At 36.0% G+C, this 26,699-nt stretch overlaps 3 protein-coding genes across 9 annotated transcripts; all 3 read right to left on the reverse strand.

Annotated features, from left to right (window-relative positions):
- Positions 1 to 145: 145 nt before the first annotated feature.
- LOC103721353 (NagB/RpiA/CoA transferase-like superfamily protein) lies at positions 146 to 7,451 on the reverse strand. The gene is made up of 9 exons (XM_039131936.3): positions 7,218 to 7,451; positions 6,692 to 6,819; positions 2,954 to 3,023; positions 2,667 to 2,771; positions 2,348 to 2,443; positions 2,206 to 2,262; positions 1,813 to 1,930; positions 777 to 843; positions 146 to 531 (listed from the first exon to the last, which is right to left on the reverse strand). The coding sequence occupies exons 1-9, from the start codon at positions 7,383 to 7,385 to the stop codon at positions 450 to 452; spliced, it is 891 nt and encodes a 296-aa protein (XP_038987864.3). The 5' UTR covers positions 7,386 to 7,451; the 3' UTR covers positions 146 to 449.
- Positions 7,452 to 9,172: 1,721 nt separating this feature from the next.
- LOC149752789 (uncharacterized) lies at positions 9,173 to 13,651 on the reverse strand. Of its 5 annotated transcripts, none has more exons than XM_089925272.1 (7): positions 13,518 to 13,651; positions 12,952 to 13,008; positions 12,675 to 12,857; positions 12,521 to 12,559; positions 12,148 to 12,307; positions 12,010 to 12,043; positions 9,173 to 10,894 (listed from the first exon to the last, which is right to left on the reverse strand). In XM_089925272.1, exons 1-3 carry the CDS (start codon positions 13,628 to 13,630, stop codon positions 12,677 to 12,679), a joined length of 351 nt encoding a protein of 116 aa, XP_089781398.1. In that variant the 5' UTR covers positions 13,631 to 13,651; the 3' UTR covers positions 9,173 to 10,894; positions 12,010 to 12,043; positions 12,148 to 12,307; positions 12,521 to 12,559; positions 12,675 to 12,676. The 5 variants fall into 5 exon arrangements, with proteins under 5 accessions (XP_089781398.1, XP_089781399.1, XP_089781400.1 ...); XM_089925273.1 differs by having other exon boundaries at positions 12,474 to 12,559; XM_089925274.1 differs by having other exon boundaries at positions 12,521 to 12,842.
- LOC103721351 (uncharacterized) lies at positions 13,333 to 23,427 on the reverse strand. Of its 3 annotated transcripts, none has more exons than XR_016396372.1 (10): positions 22,922 to 23,402; positions 19,696 to 20,123; positions 17,493 to 17,692; positions 17,159 to 17,308; positions 15,343 to 15,657; positions 14,698 to 14,856; positions 14,470 to 14,619; positions 14,129 to 14,334; positions 13,799 to 13,976; positions 13,333 to 13,697 (listed from the first exon to the last, which is right to left on the reverse strand). XR_016396372.1 is itself a non-coding variant. In XM_039131939.3 (10 exons), exons 1-10 carry the CDS (start codon positions 23,247 to 23,249, stop codon positions 13,695 to 13,697), a joined length of 2,109 nt encoding a protein of 702 aa, XP_038987867.3. In that variant the 5' UTR covers positions 23,250 to 23,427; the 3' UTR covers positions 13,333 to 13,694. The 3 variants fall into 3 exon arrangements, 2 of the variants coding, with proteins under 2 accessions (XP_038987867.3, XP_089781395.1); XM_039131939.3 differs by having other exon boundaries at positions 14,129 to 14,326; positions 22,922 to 23,427; XM_089925269.1 differs by having other exon boundaries at positions 14,129 to 14,326; positions 19,696 to 20,205; positions 22,922 to 23,389.
- Between the last annotated feature and the right edge of the window lie 3,272 nt (positions 23,428 to 26,699).

The following is a 26,699-nucleotide window of genomic DNA, read 5'->3' on the forward strand; positions in this document are numbered from 1 at the left end:
AGTGCTTATAGCCTTTTGCTTAGGGGAAATGCCATGTACTGAGTGCGTTAGATGCCATGTTTGTGGCATGTCTTGAACACATGTAATGATGTTTTATATTGCTCCCCGTTGCATATCATAATGGCCCTTAATGTTGTTAAACATGTGACATAAAACCTTCGAATTGCATTTTCTTCATTGTTATACATTAGCATAAAATCTTTCAAAGCTTTGCTTAAACTTATCAAGATAGATATAACCACACATTGATTGGATTTTCTTTGATCAACAACCCAACGTATGCCCATCAGAACATATAAAGAAAATAATTACACCCATTAATGGCAGCTGCTTTAAGCCTACTTATGCCATGGAGACTCCCAATCATTGCTCAAATTCCTGTGAATCATCAATATGATTCATTTCATTTCTCCATCTGGACCAGCTTTGATTTCTCTCTTGCCTCTGCATCATAATTTATCCACCACCGAGCTTTTAGCCAAATTGTCCACGACTTGTAATCCATCCCTTGAAGCAATTATCACAGTGCATCTGCAGAATAGCCGGGGAAAAAGTTAATATTATCTCTTTAGTATTTAAAGGGCATACTGAGGAGCAGGCATAGACAAAGTGCTTGATAAAGTTTTGGACTGCAGATTGTGCTTTTTCTACAGTGTAAATCATAGAACTAATAAAAATATTGCAGCGTTGTCGCATCAAAAGGGGAAAATGGAGAAAAAAGTATTCAGTTTGCAACATTGAAAATTAGGAGTTTGACTGGGGCAAAGGAAACTAACGGAATGCCAAATATTACTCCATGGTCCACAACTCCATCAATGTGATTCAGGCTCTCTGCCACTTGACCTGTAGTGTGTAACAACCAAATAACTAAATGAGGGAAGTGGAAGGGAAAAATTTCTAAAGATCTATAAATTGGGTACAAACAATTCCTTTTCTTTTTTTTTTCTTTGGTAGGACTAGAAAAGTCATTATTAGGGGCCTATATCATAAATTTCTGCAAAAAAAAAAAAAAATCCAAAAGGGCAGAGCAGATGAGAGAACTATTAGTAAACTGAAAGCAAGAACCAAAATAACCTGTAATTTAGAAAACCATAACAAATTCACTGTGCTCCTGGAGTTTTATTAGCATATGCCAAAACTATCTAATTTCAAAAACATTATTTATATATCTCTGGACGACATAACTATGAAAATTCAGATTCAATTTAACTATTTATGGCATTATTTTCTATCATAGTAACAATGTTCTTTGACATCATTAAGGAAAATTTAAAATTTTCAATTATTTTCATTGGCTGCATGATTTTCAAAATTGCCTCCCAACAACTGGATTATCAAAAAAAAAAGAAAAGAAATTGTTAAAAAACTAATCAGGATTATTCATGCTATGCTACTATTTAATTACTCTAGTCCGAAAACAATGTAATCTATTTTTGTTGTTGCTTCAACCTTGATGGTGCCACATGTATTGGTGCATAATATAGCAATTTTGCATGTTCACAATATTCCATCTTATTAAACATTCTATTTATCAAATCAATTCCTTCCAAATTTTTAAACAAATTTCTACAATTTTTCAGACTTATTGGCTGTACTCCAATACAAATTCTTGCATTTTACCGTATCGCTGAATATGTCAGTAATACCTCCAGCCGTTAGAAATATATGCTGCAACAACATAACCATCAACCATGATATATATATGTACAATACAAGGTCATAACCATGCTTTGATTTTAATATTTAGAATTATTGTATATAAAATTTATTAAAAAGTCCAAACGGCAGATTTTTTTTTTTTCAATCACATACCTAAGTCAAGTATTGGCGACGTAAAAATGACATCAAGAATGTGGTGTCCCTCTTTAGTTAACAAAGGAAAATTGCCTCCTAGTGGACCTGCATGTCCAGAAGTGGGTCTTCTCCATACCTTCAGCAATCAAATTTTAATCAAGGGTAAGTGGGTGGCATAAATTTCATTTTATTTAATCATTTAAATGCAGATAGGTGCCCAAAAGGTTGAAACTTGAAAGAAAAGTCAAGTGGCCAGAACTGATCATTTTCGCTGCATCAAGTTGTATTATTTATTTGCTAGTTAAAAACCAGGCATCTTAGTCTTCAGTGCTTTTTTTCATTGCATGCACTGCTTCTACTTATTTATTTATTTTTGCTAAGAACATTACATGTACTGTAAAAGGAACAAACCTCTGCATCTCCTAGAAACAAGTCATCTATTTCCTCAGCAGTTTCCATCCAATTACCCTGACAAGAATCGGTGATTTTTGATAGTTTAAGAACAAGAACGTTAATATTTCTTCATTTTACCAAAAATCAGGAGGTAACTTACGCAATTAACTAAGACTGGAACGGATCCATCAAGATCTCTGGTATATTGTTTGTTAGAAACAATGAAGGCAAGTTTACTGGCTGTTTTTACAATAGACTGCAGAAACACACAGGAAAGTAACTTCAGCAATCAATATGATTTTGTCAAGGTCATCAGATACTTCTTTGGAACACCAGGATGAAGATAACAGCTGTTTCACTATTTTCAACAAGATCATGAAACTGATTCATTTACTATGTAGAAACATGTGCACGTTGCAACCTGCTTGCAACGACAACCTCCATTCCTCTTAAAGGGCCAATGGAGCAATATAAATTACCTTTTCTTGAATTATGGACTCACCACCCTCCAATTTTTGTCGACCAATGACAGCATTTAGCGTTCCCTCTTCAATTATATCAGCATCATCAAATGCAAAATCAATCTACAAAAAAATGGCCATCAGAGCATAAGCTTTATCCGATCTTGTGTAGAGAAAAAATTTGAATGGCATAATTAGTGGCATAGACATGAAGGCATCAGAATGAGCAAAAATCTTAAAATGTAATACTCACAAAAACCAACAAAAAGCAACCAACTTATTGGACAATAAGAATTTGTGCACACTTGAAGATTATCTTCATAATGGTCCAGTGGAATTCCTGATTTTGCTGCTTCGCTTGCACTGGAAACAGACCTACAACAATGAACCAAAATGATAAATATGTTAGCTGCACATAAAGGGGAAAAAATCAGCAAGGAAATCCCTTTTGTTTAGCATATATTTATGCGTGCAAACATAGATGGAATAATATTTAAAAAGCTTAGATTGTTTGTGAAAGAAATAACTGATAAAAATACAATTGATAATACAATGTAGCAATTGAAGAGCTAGAGGACTTTGTGCAACTAATAATTTGTAAAAGCTCTTTTAAGATGATGAAAATTGCACCTCGTATTTATAAATTATATCCTTTGTTATGTGTGAATTGTCATAGCTAATCCTGAGAGTTTAACCACTTAAAATAGGCTAAATGTTCTGAATATGTATTACTAGAGCAACAATAGATGTTTGGATGATAGAGAGATCCCAGAACAGGTCAATGGAATCTAAAGACTAGCAAATTCTAGAGAAGCATGCAGGTTTTCATTGGAGGGTTACTGCTACAATAATGTAGTTTGTGATGGTAAAATTTATAAAGATTGGTGATTGGAGTGTACAAAGTTAAAAAGAATATATTGACATTTTAGGAAACATAATTGTGAATGTGGAGGTCCCAGAGGCCTTTATCACAAATTCACTTTCTCAAGAAAAATTAAAATATAAGAGATATGGAGGCTAACCAAAGATTAAAGAAAATTCAAAAGAAATAATAGGAGCTATTTAGAGTACCAACTAAACTCCATCTAGTTAAATCGTTGAAAAGGCAGTTTAAAAAATTCCAATCAAACACTAGTTTGTGTTTTCACAAAATTAAAAGACCCACTATCTTGGTGGAAATCCACTTGATCTTCTCAACTAAAAGAGCCAGAAAAGAGGCTTTATCTTCAAACAACCATTTATTTTCTTGCTTTAAGAAACCAATCAAGTTTGAATTTTCAAAGCTTCATGTGCAATAAGCCGGGCTTCATGCCCCACCATCCAAAGAGTGGGTCAGCAACATTAGTCAGGTATAAAAAGTAGATTACCACTGAATTGAAGGAAATGATATCACACACACCAAACCATGCACCACGGAGAACTACCAAATAAATCTTCGTTTACATGAGAAAAACATATGGCATAAATAATTTAAATGGTATAATCACAAGTAGCCAGATAGCAATGAACAGAAGAAGAAAAGAAGTCAACATCAGTGAGACCATAACACTAAATTTGAATATCAAATGTGCATAATATGGTTCTGATTTGTAATTTGTGCCTTACAGTGGCTTCCCAAATCAAAATCTCAACTCTTTCAAATTCAGAAGGAATTTTGGAGGGTTGCTCCTTGTCAGCATGAGCTTAGTTGTGTAGATATTGACATATTTTGATGTCAAATGCAATTAACATTGATATCAAATAACACAAAACATAGAGAAAGAAGATGCAGGACATGAAAAAATGAGACAAGATGAAGAAACTGGGAGCAAGAAGGAAGAAGAAAAGAGGATAGAAAGATGCGAGACTTCTCCACTGTAATGGTACAAGGAAAAATCCACTTAAGGCCATGTGCCATTTTAGAACTTAATATATGAAACATTATTGCAATCATGTTATACTCCTTAAGCAAAGCTTACAAGGAGAAGAAAATGTGGGGATGGGTGGGGAGAGGGGGGCTAACAAATATAGACCCTCAAGTTCATTCATTTCTACATGACTTGATCTCAAGCTAACCAAAACTATCCTAGCATCCACTACTCCATTAGGAAAATAAAGACACTTAGAATCCTATAAGGAGCTAGACATGTATCCCGAAAAGACACTTTTAGTCAATTTCATGAATGTGAAGTCTCAACGAATCAAATTGAGTACGGCCTTAGACCTTTCTTCAGTTCTAGAAATTTGCAAGTATTTACAACCTATAGCAATCTCTCAATATCTCCTTATTCATCTCTTGATTTGAAGGGCAAAAAGTACCAATACCGGTACTTATACCATACCATTATGGCATGGACCAATATGATATGGTACAGCGCCAACACAAGGTACACCTCTTGGTGCTGGCACGCAAAACTGAGGTGAAATATCATATGTTGTACAGCAGCTGTATGAGAGGCATTCTGGTACTCATTCTTACAGTACAATCTGATATGATTGGTACAGAGCGGTATGTACCAGTATGTAAATTCTTGGGATGATTTTTAATACATTAAAAACTTATACAATAGAGACTAAGGCCCTGTTTGGGGGAGCAGTTGGCAGTAGAGCTTTTGGAAGTAGAGCTTTCTGAAGTAGAGCTTTTATAAAAAGTTATTTGCTGTTTGGTAACTATATTTTTAAAGTGCTGTGGCACTTTAACATATTTTTGGTAAACAAACTGAGAAAATATTTTTGTATGACAAAATTATCCTAAAAGACATTGCATAGTATTATACAACAAAGCATAATAAAATATAACATATATTAATACATAAATATATGATATAGTATAATATTACCGTAATGTAATATAATATTATTATAATATAGTAATGTAATATTGTATACTATAGCATAATAATTTAATATAATATTAAATTATTTAACATAACATATCAATGTATTATGATATAATGTAATATAATATTATATTTATAGTATAATACGATAACAAAAGTATAAAATATTATAATTATTAGCATACATTAATTTTTCATAATATAACATAATATTAAATTCTTTAACATAACATATTAATATATTATCATATAATGTAATATAATATTATATTTATAGTATAATACAATAATAGGAAACAAGAATATATTTTCTTGTACGGAAGGGAGTCTGATCCACGGGTAGGATTTTTTTTTTGGGCTACAGCAACCTTTTAGGTTTATAAAGGGACAAAGTATGTAATTGTGATATTTTATTATGGATATTTTGGTAAAAAAATAACTTTCCGACAAAGCTCAAAACAGCTTTTTTGGAAAGTTCCAAAATAGAGCTTCTCCTAGAAAGCTGTTTTTAGCTCTCTATAAAAGCTAAAACAGCTTTCCGAAATTTTACCAAACACCCTTTTTCATCCAAAAGTGCTTTTGGAGGATCAAAAAGTGCTTTTTGGTCCTCCAAAAGCTCCCCCAAACGAGGCCTAAAACGCATGGGCCTTTACTTCATATAAGAACTGGATACAATCTAGTGAAGCTTTCTTTTTGTTGTTATTAGGGAAGAATAATCTGCAATCTAATGGCTTCGGATTGGGATTACTAGTGTTTCACAAAGGCTTCTAGATATTGTTTTCCATCATCAATTTCCTGCAAAAAAGACCTTCAAGGTTCAGTGGCAATTTCTTCTCTTATCTATAGTTAGCTTAGCTAGGAAATAAATGCCAATTTAGATGGTTGGCTTCAAAATAAGAGCCCGGTATAGAATGTCATACATATAACTCTATAGTGAACCATACACATATATGACAATTGGCCATGGGAAAGAACTCATGACCAAGCAGTTAAACATATTTAATTATCTAGCTCAAAATGGTTACCTCATCATCAACCTCTATAATATAAATGCATAAACCACTCCATTCTTAATCTAAATCCCATGATTCACGTAGAAGCAATAGATAGCAATCTAACACACAACAGTTGATCCCATGCACAATTGTAACTGAACTAAACACATTAGCTCAAATTAACTCTCAATCTTTTGGTCTTTCAAGAATAATAACAAGATGCACTCACATCGGGATTCCGACAATGTCTTTCAAAGCTCCCTCTCGCATGCGCTTGCCCAAGTACTGTATAGCCAAACCAGATGCATGTCCAGATCCCAATCCAACCACCATCCCGCTCCTTACATAATTATCCACCTGTTAAAACACCTTGCACGGTTAGATTCAACTGGCACAAGCTCGCCGTCTCCCGAACCTATCATGCCAAAAAAATGGTTACATTCCAGAATTGTGTTAAAGCACCAGACATTTAAAACTTCACACCTGGAATTAAAACTCAATATCAATTCCTGGTCCCACTAAGAGAGAGAGAGAGAGACGTGAAAAGGAAAATTTTATTCTGGACATAAGTTCCGCTTCAAGAGAGAGAGAGACGTGAAAAGGAAAATAAAAATTCAGAAAGTGAATCATCGAACTTGTTATTTCACAAAGGAATAAGTCTATAAGAATAAGTTCAGAAAGAGGAACAGGAGAATTATTATTATTATTATTATTATTATGATTATTATAACTAAGGAAGAAAGAATGAGGTTTACAGTGAGCTTTGCGGCCTGGAGAAGGTCGGGGGCGGCGTCGGGCGCGCACGCCATGGGCGCGGACGTGGGGAGGCGGGTGCGCACTGAGGAGAGACCGCGTGAGAGAATATTCCGGCGGATAGGTGGAATATGCTGGGCTGGGAAGAAGGAAGCGCTTGCCCCGGCCATCCGATTGCTTTCCTTTTCTGGCCTTGTGTAGGATAGCCGACCGTTGCCTTGGCAACAGATAAGAGCATGGAAAATTAAAAATTATAAATAACAAAAAAACTATTGTTGAGTTTTTTTCACGATCGTCCCTATCTTTTCTGAAATTCCCAAGAAAAAGCTGTATTTTTTGTTATTATTGTTTGCCCAATTCGGTCATCACCATAAATACTGGTATTGGCTCCACATGCATTAATCCAGCATGATGTACCACGTTGCTGCACTAGTTTTAGCACCATTTTTTTTTTTAACAATAAGTAGGGGTGACAATCAGATTGGTCGGACCATATATAGGTTAGATCGGATACAAATTAAATCAAAATCTATCAACCCAAATCAACATGTTTATTGAGTAGGTCGAAAATCCAAATCCAAATCTAACCATTTTATTAAACAAATAATTTAACTTGATCTACAACAAATTGAATTAAGTTAAACTGGTTAAGCATTACCACTCCTATTAATAAGCATAGAAAACCCACCTGATCATGAATAATACATTTAGCTTCAACGAAAAAGGTATGTGGATAGATCTATTGAATTTTCACCCTCAAATTCCTAGTTGAGTGTGTTCTCAATGAACTTATATTGCAAAAGGAGGGCTAGGAAAGATGCCAACATCGAGAGAATTCTAGGGAACAGGTCGTGTAAGGATAAGGTTGTCTACGGGTTAGTCTGAGAACTTACCGGTAAGGGAGGGAGCATGCTAGAAGACAAGAATCACCGGTTGGTATATTTGGTGAAAAATCTGGAGGTTCCTTGAATACCAAATCATATTCAAATCAGTCAAAGTTTGTGAAGTAAGAGACTAAGACCTTCTAATAGCATCAGAGTTAGGAGTAGATGCCAGGTTGTTAAAACAGCACTATTTCGCATGCTGGTATTCTTGGTGAAAAATCTCGAGGTTCCTTGAATGCCAAGTCAGCCAGAGAGTGTGATGTAGGAGAGACTGAGACCATCTAATAGCATGAGTATTGGATCACATTGAATGTCCATCCCAACAGCCATGCACCCAAAGTTAGATATATACGTTATAACGAATACAGTGTTTCACAGAATGATTAGAGAAAACTGGGTCATTGAACAGAAGCTGCACAAAATTCCTCACTCCAGGTAAAATGAGCTGGTTTCCTTGAACCAGTCAAAGATGCCTATTTTCTCAACTCAATTGCTGGAAATATAGGAAAAGAGTTGCTAAAATTGGGGTAAACCAAGGAAGATAAAGAAGGATAACTATAGCAAAAAAAATATAGTGAGAAGATCGAACCCTACCTATCATGAATAATACAGAAAACGGAGCAATGCCAAGCTTGATAATCACTATGAGAAAGAGGGACTAAATAAGGGAAGACCGATAAGCTAAGTTAAAAGAAGAAACATGTAGGTGAACAAAGTTACATCCGTGTGGGAGAGAGAGAGATGGAACAAAAAATTCTTGCCAAATTTTCCTCCATTCAACAAGGGAGGGAGCTTCATTGCTTCAAATTGTTATACCAAGTGTACATACAATCACCCACCTTTTCTCTCTCTGCACCAAGTAAAAGTGGGATGCCGTGGTGAGGAGCATTTCAGCTCAAAAAATTAAATTAAATTAAATTAAATGGCCATCCTTCAAATACAAAAAGACCTACATCATTTCTACAAAAAAGTGAAAATTTTGTGGTTATTTCTGCTAAACTTTAAGTAAAAAGGCATTGACCCCTTTAGGAATGTAAAGCCCCCTCCACCTATTCTTACACAAAGATAAAAAAAATAAAATATTTGGTCATTTGTGTTAGGAGTTACTGAGTTACATGGGTCACTTCAATGTAAGTATGATTTTTTCATCGGTTGAAGTACAAAACTTGTAAGTTGGTTCCCAGGGGTAAACAGACTGAACTGTCCACCTATCCAGGATATCTGCAGTTCATCAACACATAAGCCCCTGTCCAATTTTCACCAAACAAAGTTACAACTGAGACAAATATGTAAAGTTTGAGCATATTAGACATTTTTGAACATATACTTTAAAGCTCCCTGCACAGCTTATGCCACCTCCGCCGGCAGGCCTGAGGTTCAATAGACCCACACACAATTCATAATATACCACACCACTAAACTCAACTCCTGCTTGTACGAGGCTTCACGCCATTCATGCATTGCCTTGCTTCCTTCTATCCCTCTGTCATATTTTCAAGTGGGTGCCATAATCTACTCATGATGATTGTAGCTGCCAAATTAATTTTCCCAGCATCATAGAAAATATTAGTGATAGTGTTGAAAAAGAAACATGGCACAAAAGAGAAATGCATGTTAAAAATACATAGGAGTAAAACAAAAGGATAAACAGCTGATAAAAAAAAGGAAAATCGTGTCAATTATTTTCCTTTTTTTATTCTTGTATTTTTTCCTTCGTAAGGCAATCAGCCACAAAAGTCATTTAAATATAGCAATATCAAGTCCAAGAGTATTACAAATTCCTTTTTTCTTTCACCCTTTATCGGCAGTTTCTAACAGACTGTAAATCTTCTGCTACTATTTTATCTCAACCCGTGTATTCTTTCACATTGCCTCTGTGAGTCTGCTATCTTTGTGAGCTCCATGTGCACCTCCAATCACCACCAAAAATCCACTATTAGTCTGGCAGCTGGATTGCCTTGACAGAGTGTTATGTCAAGGGCCCTCCAAAACCCTCTGCTGCATGCAATGACTAGGAAATATCAATTTAGATGCAACTACCCTTTATATGAGGAGAAAACAGAGCCTGGCTAACTAATTATAATGAAGCAACTGACTCTCTAGCATCACTAAAATGATTAGAACAAAGTGACAATAGACCAGCAGGAAGTGCTCTACCTAGGCCCCATTTGTGAAGATGAAGCTTTTGTGCTTCTACCCCACAGAAAAAGGGCTAGGACAACTCTCATCATCAGTTGATCAATTAAAATACATGATGTCATATATTTTTGCCACCAAGATAACCGTCATCAAACCTGCAAAGAGACTAATGTTTCAAAATCCAAGTAGCGTACACATAGTGCATTTTTAGAATGCTCAGAACTGAGATCTGTCTCGTGATCCTCACCAATCAATCTGTTGGCTCAGGTCATTGCGTAATGTTTACAGATCCATATGTTCCAAGTTCATTAAGTAATCTCGGATTCCATTTGCAGATAAATTGACATGACTTCCAACCTTTGTGCATGTTCCCATTTACTTATTCACAACAAGAAATGCTTTTCTTTAATTGGCAGGGTTCAGTAGACTTGCCACCATCAACAACAATACCACAACAGTCTGCACTCTCAAAAGCTGAATTGTTTAGATGTTCCAGAGCTTGGTGGCAGTCAGCTGACTGAGTATTTTCATCCACCTCGTGTTATCTTAGGCCATTTTTTGTCATTTTCTCAATGCCATTAGCAAGGTCGGAGGAACCAGTACCGGGCACCGTACCGGTTCTCCGGTGGGATGACCCGGTATGGGCCGTGTCGAGCCTGTACCAAGAGAGATTATCAGTGCCATGGGAGAGAGAAAAAGAGAGAGAGATAGAGAGAGAGAGAGAGAGAAAAAGGGGAGAGGGGGAGGGAGAGGTAGGAGATGCCGACGAAGGGTCGCGAGGGGGCAGTGGCGGCCGCGGGGGGGACAGCAGAGGCTGCGGCCAGTTTTTCTGTTTTGAAGGGCCGGCGGAGGCTGCGGCAGGCGAGGCCATGGCCAATTCCTCTGTTTCGAACGAAGGGCTGGCAGAGGCCGCGGCCGGTTCCTCAATTTCGAACGAAGGGCCGGCGGAGGCCACGGCCAATTCCTCTGTTTCAAACAAAACAGGAGAACCGGCCGCGGCTTCTGCCAACCCCCCACGGCCCTCCGCCAGCATCCGCCACCTCTCTCTCTCTCTCTCTCCCTCCCCCGCTCGCTCTCTCTTTCCTTCTTCTCTGACTCCGGCAATAGGTCTTGTTTTTGTTGTCGGAACCGTACCGGTGAGCCACCGGTATGGCTCGAGTCAGCTGGAACCGCCCGGTTCGGGATGGTTCCGCCAACCTTAGCCATTAGTCTCAAAAAAGTCCTCAACATTCTGAGCTACAACGTGATTATCCAAGCATTCCCATCTTCTTTTCACCTTGTGATGTAGGAACAAGCAATGTACCATAGTCTGCAGGTCTACTATCTTGTTCACAGTGAATTTCTTTCACTGTATTTGATTGGGAAACTTGGCCAGTGTTTGTTTCACCCTCAGAAGCAGCACCAGTTCCTATGTTATCAAGCACTTTCCAGCCGACAAAATACCTTGTCAGCCTCTCCTAATTTAATAAAAATAAGCTTTTCAGAAATCGTATTTGATGATCCTTTCTTCTCCTTGGAAATGATAATATTGCCTCTTATGATACCATCAGTCAACGAACATTCTACTCGAGATCTTTTTCTTTCTGCCCTAGGGCTGGCAACTTGTTCTGGAATTCTTACTATAAATCAAGCAAAACCAATGCCAAAAAGGTAAACAGCTAGCTAATTATTGCAAAAATATAGGCATTTGAATTTCCTTCCATTATACTGATGGAAGGAACCATAGAGATCAAAAGACAATAAAGAAAGAAAGAATTTGAGGCTGACTTACCCAGAGTTTGCCCTGTCATTACTAGCTGTTGTTCCTCCATGTTTGAGATGCGATAGTTGCAAGACAATATAAAGTTAGAATCTTTATTAACAAAAACTCTAAAGTAGAAAACACACTGTTCTAAGTAAGAAATAATACCTTAATCTCTGATTTCTTATCCTCTCACTACTCCTAATTCCAACAGCTGGAGACTCTAACCTTGAAACAGGTGAACTGTTGTTCAGCATCAGGATAATTCACCATATTGTCACTTAATTTTCTCTCAAACATCTCTTTCCTCTTTCTGGCATCACACTTCCTGGATGGCATCAGTTGTGGATCAGAACTACCATATGAACATAGAAAATTTAAGCATCTTGCTTATTTTCGCAAATAGATATAAGTTGGCGCTTCATTTTATAAATCATCAAAAACAAGAAAAGAATGAATTAAGCGAAATTAGCCAAAGAATTAGTTTTTTTTACCATACAGTAATAATCAACGAGATGGATAGCACTCAAGCTAAACTTACGAGTAGACTTTCTTTTGAGTCTTAGCTTCTGGTCCTCCTCTGTGCATTAAAAGTCAGGGTTTCCCAAGAAAATAAATCAGTGTGTTGAGTCCAATATATTTTGGTGGACGAAACAAAATGAAGTGTCTTAAAGGCTCAAACTGTAATGCCTTACCTTTAGGTTTTCTTCATTGTCTTTCTAATGTTCCCATTTCCAGCATTATCAGATTTTACAATAGGTACAAGAGATGCATCAGAAGGAACAATTTCAGAAGAAGAATTTAACACCATGCCAACTGCTGTTTTGTTTTCTTCAGGAGACCTGGATTTAGGTTTAGACTTCCTGGGTTGATTACAACTACAATATCAAAAATAAACACCAAAAAGGAAATTGTGTTGGGATATTATATTACAGTGCAAGGCAAGAAGTGAAGTGCCTTAGTCCGTAATACCTCAATGTTCTCTCTGCTGTCTTTTGATTCCTTCCTTTCCCCCAACACTCAGCAGTACTAAAATTTACATCAGGCACAGGAGATAAGTCAGCAAGATCTGTGTCACCAGTAGAATTTACCAATAGCACCTGTCTTTGGATTTACTTTAATAAGCCTTCTTCAGTTAACTCTACTTATTGGGTTGATTATTATTGTAGCATTGGCAGCGAAAAAACCAGAAACAAAAGAAAATCTTAAAGACACTACATTTCAGCAAAGAGAAGGAAGCCAAGTGTGTTAACTCGTAACACCTTGACATTCTTTTGCCCCTTCTTTTAATGCTCCCACTTCCAGCAGTATTAGAATTTGAGCTAGCTACAAAACATAAGTCATCAGAAGCTATTTCAGTAGAAGGATTTACCATGCCATTTGCCATTATATTTTCCTTACAAAATCCTCTAGATTTAACCCTTGAATTATTTGATTGATCATCACAGTGACATTGGCAGAATATAACACAATACAGAAAGTAACAGTAAGCAAAATGAATTACAAAGACAACTAGACAAGTATGTTAATCCATAGACCTTGGCATCATCTTCCTTGTCCTCTTAATTCTCCCACTTTCAGCAGTAGTATAATTTACAATATGTACAAGAGAATTGTCACCAGGAACCATATCAGCAGAAGAATTGGCCATCCCATCTGCTATTGCATTTTCTTTAACAGATGTTGATTTAGCTCTCAACTTCTTAGGTTTGTTGTCACTGTAAAATTGGCAAAGTACACCATCAAATAATCAGGAAAAAGAAATTGAAGACAAAAACTCCAATGAACAGCAAGAGTGAAATTTCTTGATTCAACAAACCTTGATCTTTTTCTTCCTTGACCTCTTAATCCCACCTTCAGCAGTATTAAAATTTTTGCTACGAACCAAAGCTGAGTCAGAAAGAATTGTTTCAGTAGAACTTATCACACCATCTGCTGTTGAATTCTCTTTAAGAGATCTCTTGGACTTAACCCTAGACTTCTTGGGTTGATTATCACTGTAATGTTGGGAAAGAGAAACATGAAAAGCGCCAAAATAAAGAAGCTGATCAGCTCATAAGATTTTCATGAATAGACGAACTTTTGTTCGCTAGACAAAAGGAAAACAAACATACAGAAGTCAAGGAAACCAAGTTCTAAGCACCAATACCTTGGTCTTTTCTTTCTAGGTCCCATACTATCAGTATTTTCAGCCTCTGAAAAATTGACAACTGGCCTAAAGTCATTGGGACCAATTGCCGGTCGTTCACTCTCCCGATCCACAAAATTGGATATAAGAACGGTTCTCTTCATCTTCCTAGCAGCTTGGAGTAATGGCACCTCATGAGGAAGTAAAACCTTCCATCTCCTGCACACCTAAAATTAAAACCATTAGTGTGCGGTATGCTTCCAACATGTCTTTTAAAATCACATAGCACCACTATTAAAATGCAGAACATAAACAGGTGTTCTGAAAAGGTGAAAAATGGTAGTAGTGCATGATTATTTTACCTCCTACACTGGCTATCAGTACGTGGAGGCACAAAAGTTGCAATCTTGGACCAACAATACCCATGTTCAGCTATTGCTGCCAATAGCTTGGCATCTTCTTCCTCAGTCCATCCTTTCAGATTTAAAGATGGATCTAGACAATTAAGCCATCTGTCACCAGAAAAAGAGCACTTGAGAATCATAAATAATGTCAGACTAAATAATGTCACAAGGCAACTCTAAAATTACCTTTCTCTGCATTGAACCTGTGTCCGACCAGGGGCAAACTGAGCTATCTTATTCCAATTTTTGGCCCCAAAAAGCATTACTGCTACTTTGAGACGCTTGTCCTCATCCACAGACCACCTCCCCACCTTTCTCCTATCAGGGTTCAGGGATTTTCTCCACCTGCAATAATTGGGATCATAGAACTCATTTTGGTTAATGCCCATGAATATGTCAGAAATACATGACATCAAGAATACCATAATTTATTCAGTCTATGCAGTTCAATCATGGACTCAAAAATTAGATGACTCCACGAGAATCTCGCGTCAAGAATCTTAAGGGAAATGATCACGGATGACTTTATGGAGAAACAGTGTTTTCTAGCATATGAAATAAACCACAGTAAGGCATGCATATGATTTGAGATGACCTTCAAGACAATAGTTGTATAAATCTATTGAATGAAAAACTTAATGCTTAAATGGTTAGAATCAACATCAACAGGAAGTGAGTGGTATTATGTGATACATGTAGCAAATAACAAAAATATGAAAAAAGTTGTAGTGGCTTGAGGTTACATAACTAATAGGCAACGGAATATCATTCATTAAAAGAAATTGTTTTAAGAGAAAATCATAAATGAAATAGTACGAGAAAGCCACTTGCCTATTAGAACATTGAGGACCTGTGCGGCCTTCTAGATTAGAAGATACAATCTGCCAGTTATTATCACCAAAACTTTCTACAGCCGCATGAAGTTTAGCATCTTCATCTTCTGTCCAGTCCTTGTTCAGAATATGAGGATTAAGACTCCGTTGGTAACGTGCAAGGCACTGAAAGGGAGTTCTATGCGATCCCAGTGCAACTGAAATATCAATCCAATTATAAATCCCTCTTTCCTGGACAACAAATAAAACCTTCTTATCCTCCAGTATGGTCCATGGGTTGTGATTAATCATTGGATCTTCACAGTTCAACCACCTGAATGGCAAATGGATGGAAAAGGAGCAATTACTTAAACTAGCTATCAGCTTTGAGAAAGATGAAAAAATTCAGATAGAAAATTTTTGTTTCAGGCAGAAAATGATGTACAAACATGATAGCTAGGCATCAGAACAATTTTTTACTCTCAAACTAAAAGGATGTCCGGTCGCTGACCGGTACGGTACCTGGTATTGGTTCGGCATTCCTTGGATAGAATAATTGGATTCAAACATGTATCCAAGTGTCTAATTGTGAGGATCCTTGTGGACGTGTGTTTGGTCCGACATAGGTTATGCACTTTAAAGATCTTGGATACTTATACATTGTTAAGGAAACTCAGCAATACCTCCTACCAGCCTTTTTGGGTGAGGTCCTGGGTCATTAGAAATGGTATCAAAGCAAATTTAGACCATGGCTAACCAAGGGCCAATTGCAGTGTTTGTGATTGGATATGATCGGATCTGGACATTTAGCCTGATGAAGATTCTAGAGCTTAAACAGAAAAATATGTGAGGATCCGTGCAGGTGCGTGCATAGTCCCACATTAGTTGTGCTCTAAAGATATCTTAGGTACTTATACAAGGGTAATGAACCCAAGTAGTACCTTCTAGCTAGCCCTTTCGGGTGAGCACCTAAGATGTTAAACTAATTCTTCAAGAAGAAAAATAGAAAATAATGAGACATGTAAAGAAAAGATAATTTTGACTAAATTATATATGCTAGCCCTTTCGGGTGAGCACCTGAGATGTTAAACTAATTCTTCAAGAAGAAAAATAGAAAATAATGAGACATGTAAGGAAAAGATAATTTTGACTAAATTATATATATTTATTAACTATATTATAAGTCTATCTATTTAAATATCTTCTCCAAACTCCATTAGCTCAAGAATATAAGAAACATGACATTAGCTACACTCTTGACCAGCTTCAAAAAGAGCAATAGTCCACTTTTAACATCATTATGGTGGATCAAACTCATTTTGGGAAGAGTCCAACTCTCCAACCATCTTCAAAAGTTGCAAATCAAGAATTTGATTAATACCTTAATGTCTCTGAGCTAAACAAAAGTATCCAAGTAACTCAAGTAACAAGGTTTTAAATACCCAATACCATTTTTTATCAAAAATGGTATGGTATTAGTACAACACTTGTACCTACTAGTTGCAACTATATGTACCGAAACTAACAACATCAAAAAGAACGAAGAAGCATTAGTACCAATCAGTAAAGTCGGTTCATTACGCCGGCACATACCAGAATGGACCAATACAGACCACTATGGCTGGTGCATACCGATATGGATGATTTCGGGGTCCCAGTACATGTAACGGTGTTGATTTCACTTTGGATCGATACAGTATATCCAGTTCCAACAGTTTCTTAAATTCAAGATAGGTACAAAATAATACATTTCATATCTAGAAAGAAGAAACTAGAGATGGTGCCAATATAGTTTAAATAAACTATTATAAAATATCAAACTTCCCAGTTCATACCTAGCTTCACACTCTTCACCAGAACGGCCTGGGACATACATAGAAGCCAACCGATCCCAATTGACTAATGGTAAGAAAGATCTAATTTTTTCTGGTGTGACATCAAGATCACTGCTTGATAATCCAGACATTAAATTTGAATCGACATCACTGCACAATAAAAAAATGAATATATTATAAATCGTCAAGCAACATAAACTTATAAACCAATCCAAATAACATTTTTGCAGCTTAGACAATAAACTAATTTGACTGACAAACTTTCTTCCAGATTTGAGATCATGTGATCGAACCCAGCATTAGAAAAAATATAAACCTAAGCATTCTCATATACCTCTCAAAATTCATCGAATTCAAAATGAGCATCTCTTGATACTGTTGCTTTAAACCCTTTGCAAGTTTCTCCTTTTCCATGTTTGACCATTTTTGTTTTCTAAGTGAGACTGGGAATCTCTTAAGTACCATCTTAAATTTAGAAACATGGGAGTTCTCAGCTGGGCCAAAATATAAGGCACGAACCTTCTTATAGCTGGCCTGCAACAAACCAAATGCTTGGTCAGTTTTTGTCAAGTTCTAAAGAAGAAAATACTCAAACTGAGGAAGGAAAAAAATAGGAGCATCCAAAACCAACATAGCCAGCTTGAAGACTGGTGCCATGACAAATTCTATAGGTAAGGTAGATAAGCAAGGATATGTTATCAAGACGTTCATTGCTCTTGCAGTTAAAACCAAGAAATTTACAACTATAGATGAGATTGTTGTCACAATACCATAGACATGCAAAGAGTAATTAGTACATATGTAACAGGAAAATAAATCATGCGTACCACATTTGTTGTGAGTTGCTCTAGTTTTTCAAAAAATCTGCATCGTATGCTATACGGATCCATACCAATGTGTACCAGACATTCCATATCAATACCAAACCAATACGCAATAAGGAATGTGTACTAAATATCGGTACATCGAACCGACCCCCATAGCAGGGTTCGATATCGAGATTGCAAACGTTGGTTCTGAGCATCTCTGTGTTAGAATTAAAATACACCAATATGAAGTTGTCATAGGTCCCATGCATCCACAATGATGAACATGCTAACTCAATAGAAAAGTTTTTCGAGCCACCTTACACAAGTGAGCAGTGGTAAATAATGCACTCAATCCTTACCACAAGATTCAACAAGAAATCTAGTGCCTAGTGATTGATGAAGAAGATCTCCTCACTTCTCTAATTGGCTAAATAGTACCAAAGACCTCTATGTTCCATTAAATAGCTTGACTTTCAATTTCCCCACCTTGTAGAGAACATCTACATTAACTATCCATCCGCATGGACCGGAGTCGAAGATGCGTAATTTAATCCACATACCTGGTTATCAACCCACATCTATTTGAAATAAAAAAGTTTCCATTCTTAGAATAATCACAAATCTTGAGGAGAATAGGTACACAAACCAAGTAAGTTCTAGAATATTGGACTTACAACCAAAAGGGTTGTGGGGCTTCGTGTTTTATATTAAATCATATCATTTAACCATAAAATGATCCATGAAAGTAGACCTAGTTAATTTGATGATAAGAATAAGAAAATTTGTTGATTGAGAAAGCAAAAAGGAAAAGAACACCTTGATCATCCTAGTGCCATCCAACTTTTACATCTAAAAATGCATAAAATGTGAAATGAATTGATATTATAATGAGATGAGAAGTAACCCCCCCCCCCCCCCAAAAAAAAAAAAAACAAGGGGGAAAAGAAAATAAAACGAACCATGCCCACAAAGAGTAGTAGGAAGGAAGAAAAGCAAGTAATCTTAAACATACTACCAGCAAGAGTTAGTCCAAACCAAACTGAACCGAGTAGAACCGGGTTCTTCTCAGTTCAGATAGGTTCCCAAATTGTCCCAAACCGGAACTAGGAACCATCCCAGTTTTGCACCAATTCGGTTCAATACCTAAACTAGGTGGTTCAGGGCATTCCATCTTAATTGATATATACATATATATACATGCAAATGTATAAACACATACATACATACATACAAAGATAGCTAAAAAGTTCGTAAACATCAATAAAGCAATGAATTAAAGACCAACTTTAATACATTAAAAGTTAGGAGCATTCTCTATTTGTGTGCGTTCACGTATGTCATTTATTGTTTATACATATGCCCATACTTATTTGTGTCTACTTGCAAATAGACACACATAGACCCATGTATGTGCATTTAGTTATGCAAAAACATGCAAGTTCACAGACATATATGCATATTAAAATGTTTATATGTCTATAATACATATGACGCATTCATTTACACGGATGGAAACATAGATACACCTAATACATGTTGATGTATGCATGACTATATGTGAGTGTAAAAGCAACCATAGATATTCTCAGTTTGCTGCATGAAAAAAAAACTTGTATTAGCTTCAAAAAAACATGATGTGAACCAAGGCAATTCTGCGGCATAGAAATTATTTGAAATTATCTACAAGAAAGGGATCAAAGTTAAAAGGATAAAGATGAGAATGTTAACCTTGGAATCTTTCACTTTCCTTGACTTTTGCATGGAAATTAGCCTGCCACGAGGATCCTTTTTCTGACTCGATATATGCCCTGCTTTCTTTTTGCAGACAACTTGAAAGTCCATAAGACATTTAAGACGTTCTTTCAGTTCCTTATTTTCTTCAATCTTTGCTTCAATTTCTATCAGCTTCCTCCTAATAAATTTCTGGCATGACCTGTTCTTCTTGAGGGCATCAACAAAGAACTGTGCAGACTTTGGGAACTGAGATTGAATGAAACCCCCAAAATTTACACTATATGATTCATTCTCTGCATGTTCAGTGAAACCAGAATCACTATTCTTGGGCAATATATTACGAGTTTCTCGCTCAGATGTCACATCAGCAACAATCATCTCAGTATCTTGTACAAAGTTCTCAGATTTCTTTTTCTGAGCATCTGCAAGAAATAATTTAATAATAAATAAAACCTTCCAAGGAGTTGACATTGTACAAAGTTCACAGATTTCTTTTTTGAGCATCTGCAAGAAATAATTTAATAATAAATAAAACCTTCCAAGGAGTTGACATTGTATATATTAGGAAGCCCATATCAAAAATCATTAAAAGATAAAACCATAAAACAAGTGTAATTTCTAAGTAAACAAGGATATGAATGACATAACTCATGTTAGCTGCAAAAAATTGACTGTTAAAACTAGGGGTATTTATTCTAACAGTCAATCTGCCTGAATAATGTAGAAGATAAGTTTCTTATGATAAAGGAAGAATACAAAAATAGGATAACGAGTCCATCTGTCTATAATGTCGAAAATATGTTTTTCATGATAAAAGAAAAACACAAATTAAGAGAGGGGGGGGGGGTGGAGGGATAGAAAGAAGAAGAGAAAAGATAGGGAATCTCTTGGCAATGGCACAAAATCCTGCGTTGGCAGAATAAAGGTCTCATGATCTCAATTTAGCAAGACTTAGAAACCCGAGGGTCATTTAAAAGAGATTGTGGTGTACATGTGTGGCGCTCAATATAGATCCAAGTTTTATGACCAAAAATATTTAGACTAGAAGTTCAGGACCACTGCTATGTAATACATCCATAAAAATACCCCTCTAGGCTTAAGTGACCAGATCTTCTTTCTTTCTTTTACATAAAAGAAATCTACCTATATTTGAATTCCTATAATATGATTCTAAGAGCCTTATATATGTGGCTGCACTTACAAACAATACAGCACAAAATTCAACGAAGATGCTCTTTTCTTCTCCTGAAAAAGATGACAATTCTTATCATCTCAAATATTATTCCCACTCTAATTCATTCAAAAATTCAGGTTAAAAATTACAAATATACTAGAAATTTCTAGAAACCTGTATATTACGAACCCACTGAGAATAATTACAAATAATTATTCCCACTCTAATTCATTCAAAAATTCAGGTTAAAAATTACAAATATACTAGAAATTTCTAGAAACCCGTATATTACGAACCCACTGAGAAGCTTGATTAAACATGAAACTTTAGCAAACTGTCTATTTCCTTACAAGAAGGGCGGAAAATTTTAGCAAACCAAACACTTTCCATGCATCATTTTAGGTACCATAGCTACCCAAGGCCTTTATGCATAACCATGGTTATTGTACTTGTATCTTTCAGAAGATAAAAACATGAAAGATTTTCAATGTCTTGTTCAAGTCAAGAAGGTTTGCAAGATAGCAATTAACCATTGTTTCAAGTTCCTACATGTCATCCTAGCTTAAGATAATGACATAACAAATAGTTTGAAGCTTTGATGCTAATAATACAATGTTGCCTAAGAGTAAGACAAACCCCCTTGGTCCTAGTGCACTGGAAGTCATTTTGATGGTGGTATGTATAAATTTCGGCAAAACATCTCCAACTCTATCCTTCATGATCACGGTGGTATTATTGTTGTGGTTGGAAATTTGAAATGTCTATATGTATTACCTTGACTCAGCTAGAGTACCAAATTATGAGGGGGCAGGGTCAGGGCAGGATCCATACAAATTAGAAAATACATTGGCAATGCTCACTTGCTATAATGGCTACGATAAGAAAGTTAAACTGAGAAAAATTTTAGAAGAAGTAGGCCGTTGCCACATGAATTAACTGTTATAGATGCTTGTGATTCATATATTGAGAAGCATTATCACCTTAAGAGTTGACTTCCATCTAGAGAGGAAAAGTGGAAAATAACGGCTCCTTCTGCAATGGCAAAACGCTTGCAGATATGATGGTCATAGTCGTTGGCGTCAATGATCTCATTTTGGTATGTAAATAGCATAAATGGATCAAAATAAACAAAAAAGTTAGGCGCAATGTCCACTTTGATGTTATATCAAATCCTATGCTGACATTGGAATGACTATAGTCCTTTTAAATTTGATTACACCAAGAAAAATAGTTGTTTGCTGAACTTTTCTGTTAAATTTTCTCCCCCTTTAAAAGTTTAATAAAAATCCTTCGGGGATGAGCTTGCTCCATAAAAATCTTAATTAGTCAAATATATGGTAGGAGGTACTTGTCCGGTATATCACAAGCACCACCTTGTTGACCATTTTATCTTTTTCCACCTTATTCTAGAAAGATATGTTTGTGGAGGGAAGACTAGTAAACTCTAAGCATAGTGAGAGATTTAGAATTCATTTTCCACAATGCTACCAAAAGAATTGTCAGGAATTGCTCGGACAAAGAACGTGCATCGTAAAATTCATTAAATAGAATCAAATGGAATCGTAGATCTGATTAGAAATTGTGCTACTTGCCATAGAGTTGTGCATATATTGATATTAACAAAGAAGGCTAAAGCTATTCGATAATCTAGTTGCATACAGATTTCCAACATATGGGCATTATGTCATTCCATATACATACCTCTAGTGCCACCCTGTAAAAATAACTTTTGCATAAGGCACAACCCCCTAACATAAGATAACTAAGCCCCCCAACTCCACAAGATTATATTCCACTACATTTTTCTTCTCCCACAAATTTAAACTGTTCTTCAAATGTATCAGAAGTCTTCGGAATACAACTGAACTAAAACCTCCTGTCTTCTCAGTATTGACAGTGCGATAAAAAGTTGCTTTTTATAAATAATCACTACTACAAATTTTCTCTTCTTTTGGAACTTCCAGATCTTCAAGGTCGAAACTAGACAATCAAGATATCTGATAGGACTAAAACAACCAAGAAAGGTACAAGCATTCCGATGCTTACCGCTATCATACTGAGTGAACCTCCTCTGGATGGCACGAAGAGTTTCGAAATCATCCTCCTCATCGGATTCGGGCAGCGGGCGAGAGCTCAGGGGTTTGATGAAGGGCAAGGAATCGGCATCCGAGGAGGGAACAGAGAACCGCTCCTGGAGGCGGCGAAGGAGATCGACGTCGTCGGTGCTGCTGCTCTCGCCGCCGGAATCTGAGTCGGAGTCGTCGACGGCGGCGGGATCGGCGCCGGTGAGCATGCAGGCCCTCCTCAGGGCCTCCATGTCGTCGTCGAAGGCCTCGTCCCCGCCGCTCTCGAAGGAAGACGAGGAGGACGCCATGGGAGAGGAGGGGCGGAGGAGTGATCGGAGAAGGAATTAGGGTTACGGTCGGGTTTGCGAGGGTGTGGGAATTCTCTGACGGCCGGAGAAGAAGTCGGGTGGGTGGAGGAATAAGCCACCTTCAAGCCTTCAGACGCACCGACTTTATAACACAACGCGCGGTATTTCACCGATCGGAAGATATTAAGGGCCTCGTCAGCATCCTTTTATTTCTTATTTTTTTAATTTTTAAAATAAAATTATAAAAGCAAAATATTGATACTATTATTTTTATTTTTAAATTTATTTTTATTATTTAAAAAAAAAGTAAAACAAATATTTTTAGTATTTTTAAAAACCGCTAACCTCCTCCACCACCATCGCCGTTGCTATTGCCACCGTTATCACTATTTGTTACCACCCTCATCTCGACCTGTATCGTTGTCATCACCGCAATTGTTACCATCATTACCACCTCCGCTACATTGTTAGCGCTTCCACCACCATTACCATCATATTACTATTGGTATTATCATTATCTCTATCATGTTACTTTAGCTATAAGTGTCACCTCTGCCATGCCATTGTTATCCTCATCACTGTATCGTCATTATTGCTGCCACCAATACTCTTTCGTCTCTACATACTACTGCCCCATCATCACCATCTCCACTAAACCACCGTGATCCCTACTATCAATACCATCACTCTCTCCATTGCCTTTGCTGCAACTACCCCCATGCTTATGACCATCAATTTATTTATTTTAAAACCAAACATATTTATATTTTTTATAAATTATAAAATAAAAATAATTTTTTTATTTTTATATATTTTAAAATAGAAAAAATAAATAAAAGCGATACCAAGTGACTCGTTAAGCAATTGAATTTGGTCCAAACATGTAGTCAAAAACCTAATATCCTCTGATCTTCTCTTTAGTAATAAGAATTGGGGCAGGTTTGGTCCGCAATTTGTGGAGTGTGATTTTTGATTATTTTTCAACTATTTTTGAAATGCAATGCAGCAATGTATCAAATTATAATAAATAGAATGCTTCAATTGCCAAATTTCTATTACACATTGAGCAATAAATTTAATAATTTTTGAGCAAAAATTTCTGTCGTTAATATATTAGCATTCATATGGTAATTGAAGAACTTTATACAAGCTAAAACTTCGTGCAATAACTCTCATCCTTATTGCCGTCTTTATTAAAAGCAACTTTGGGTTCTGTTTTTTTCTCAATTTTTTTTAATTATTTTTGAAATACAATATGATAATGTAACAAATTTAATAAATAAAATAATAGTTAAATTTCTATTACATATTAATTAATGAACTTTAATACTGAAAACATTACTACCAGTCTCATTAATATCTGTTGCACATTAATATTGGCGTTATTAAAACCAATGTCCACACGACAACTAACAACTTTCTACAAGTTGAGACTCTATTTTTAAATATATACTAGCATATCATGCATGGGGTACGATTTTCTTAATCTTATGTTCTAGATCATATGATCGGGTATGCAAAAAAAAAAAAAAAAAAAAAAGCTGGTGTTGATTTTTTTATTTTTAACCCCTTATCTAATATGGACAAAATATTAGTCGAGTTGCTGACTGACGTTTCATGTGCATTTGCTTGTTGAAGCAAAACATCGATGTCTTGAATTGCTCTCTTGCGACCCGATCCACATACAACATATTGGATGCTTCACTGGAGAATTAAAACGCTCAGATCTCACTAAACCGCCCAATCCGGACTCCCTTAAAAAATTCCTATGCGTATGTTGCTTAAATGTTGACGTGTCATACTACTCTCTTTCACTCAGCAGTCAGCAACCCACTCCTAGCTCCTATAAATTTTGCTATACCAACATATGATCTACCACTAGATTATTTTCAATGTAACCCCAAGAAAGCTGGATATTTATTTTACTCATCAACAGAAAAAGTAATGTAGATATTAATGACAAAAGCAAAAATATAGTAAAGCTGGATATTTATTTTACTCATCAACAGAAAAAGTAATGTAGATATTAATGACAAAAGCAAAAAAATAGTATTATTTTCTTTAAGATCTGTTTGTAGGATATACCATAATGAATTTTTTTATCCATCATTAATTTGGTATTCACATGGTGAATACAAGACTTTGCATAAGCTAAGCCTTCATTTTAGACAAGAGAATTTGAATCTCATACACATGTAAAATGTGAAAAGAATATACTTCTTGCTATTAATGATTAATGATATGTGGAATGCAAGAAGGATTTGAATCCATATGTGCCACTCCCGGCTCATTTATCTTATCATTAATATAGGCATCTATATAGTAAATATAAAGCTAAGCACAAGTTGAGCTTCCATTTTAGATATATATGTATATGTATATGTGTGTATATATGTGTGTGTGTGTGTGTAATAGATAGCAGATGAATCAGGTTTGGATTTGGGTCCCAAGCAAGTTTAGTTCTCTTCATGCCATGGTGATAGATCTTCAAAGTATAATTAATAATTTGCATAAAGAATGTGATGAATATAAGAGTTAAATTAAATTATTGGGATTGAATTGGATTCAAACGTAGGTTGAGAGAATTTGCAAAAATTGTGTCCCATGCTCTGTTATGTTTTAAGGTCCAAATGGAGTTGGTTTGGGTCAACTATGTACTTTCTTCTTGGTAGGCTTGGACTAGGCTTCAAATATATGGTCCATGCCCAACACATAGGTCAATGGATTTGAATAGACCAAGTTTACAAATTGTGATGACAGCCAAGGGATGGAGAACATTGGTCCCAACTAATTAACATTTATTATTTATATTAGTTGATGAGAACTCTTTTACAAGGATGAGCCTTGGCGTAATAGCAAGATTGTTCCTTGTGACCTGAAGATCACAGGATCGCAATACATGAACAACTTCTCTGCATGCGGGATAAAACTATACACATCCGACCTCATGCATTGGCTCTCTTTTTATAAAATCTCTCTTACGTATTATTAGTATGCACTCTAATTTATAATTGTTAAATATAAAAATCACAAAAGGGATTATATACAAAATAAATTTGATTGCAAAGAAGTTGGCAAATGAAAATGTAAAAAGATAAAGCCAAATTGAAAGAGGTTCTGTTATAACTACCATTCAGCACATGCATAGTAAGAATGAATAATCATGACTCCTATATGGTTAAAAAATTTAGTGCACTCATATAATTTGATAAGATGATTTTAGTTTTAACAAGTTTTTTTTTATCCTATCTCAAGGATAGAAATAATTAATTCGAGATGGTCTTGTTTATTAAAATGTTAAGGAATAGCACCATAAACATAAAGAGTGGAGATATGCATGTTAAGTTCCACATTAACAAAAAAAAAGAGAGTCTTGTTTGTCTATAACTTATATGGGCAAGGAAGTGAAAAACATGGAGATGGTGTTTTGACTAGACAGTTTGGCATTGT

Source organism: Phoenix dactylifera, chromosome 9, assembly GCF_051530095.1.
Source record: "Phoenix dactylifera cultivar Ajwa chromosome 9, Ajwa_hap1_PhDact_Kaust_v1.1, whole genome shotgun sequence".
Taxonomy (NCBI): Eukaryota; Viridiplantae; Streptophyta; class Magnoliopsida; order Arecales; family Arecaceae; genus Phoenix; species Phoenix dactylifera.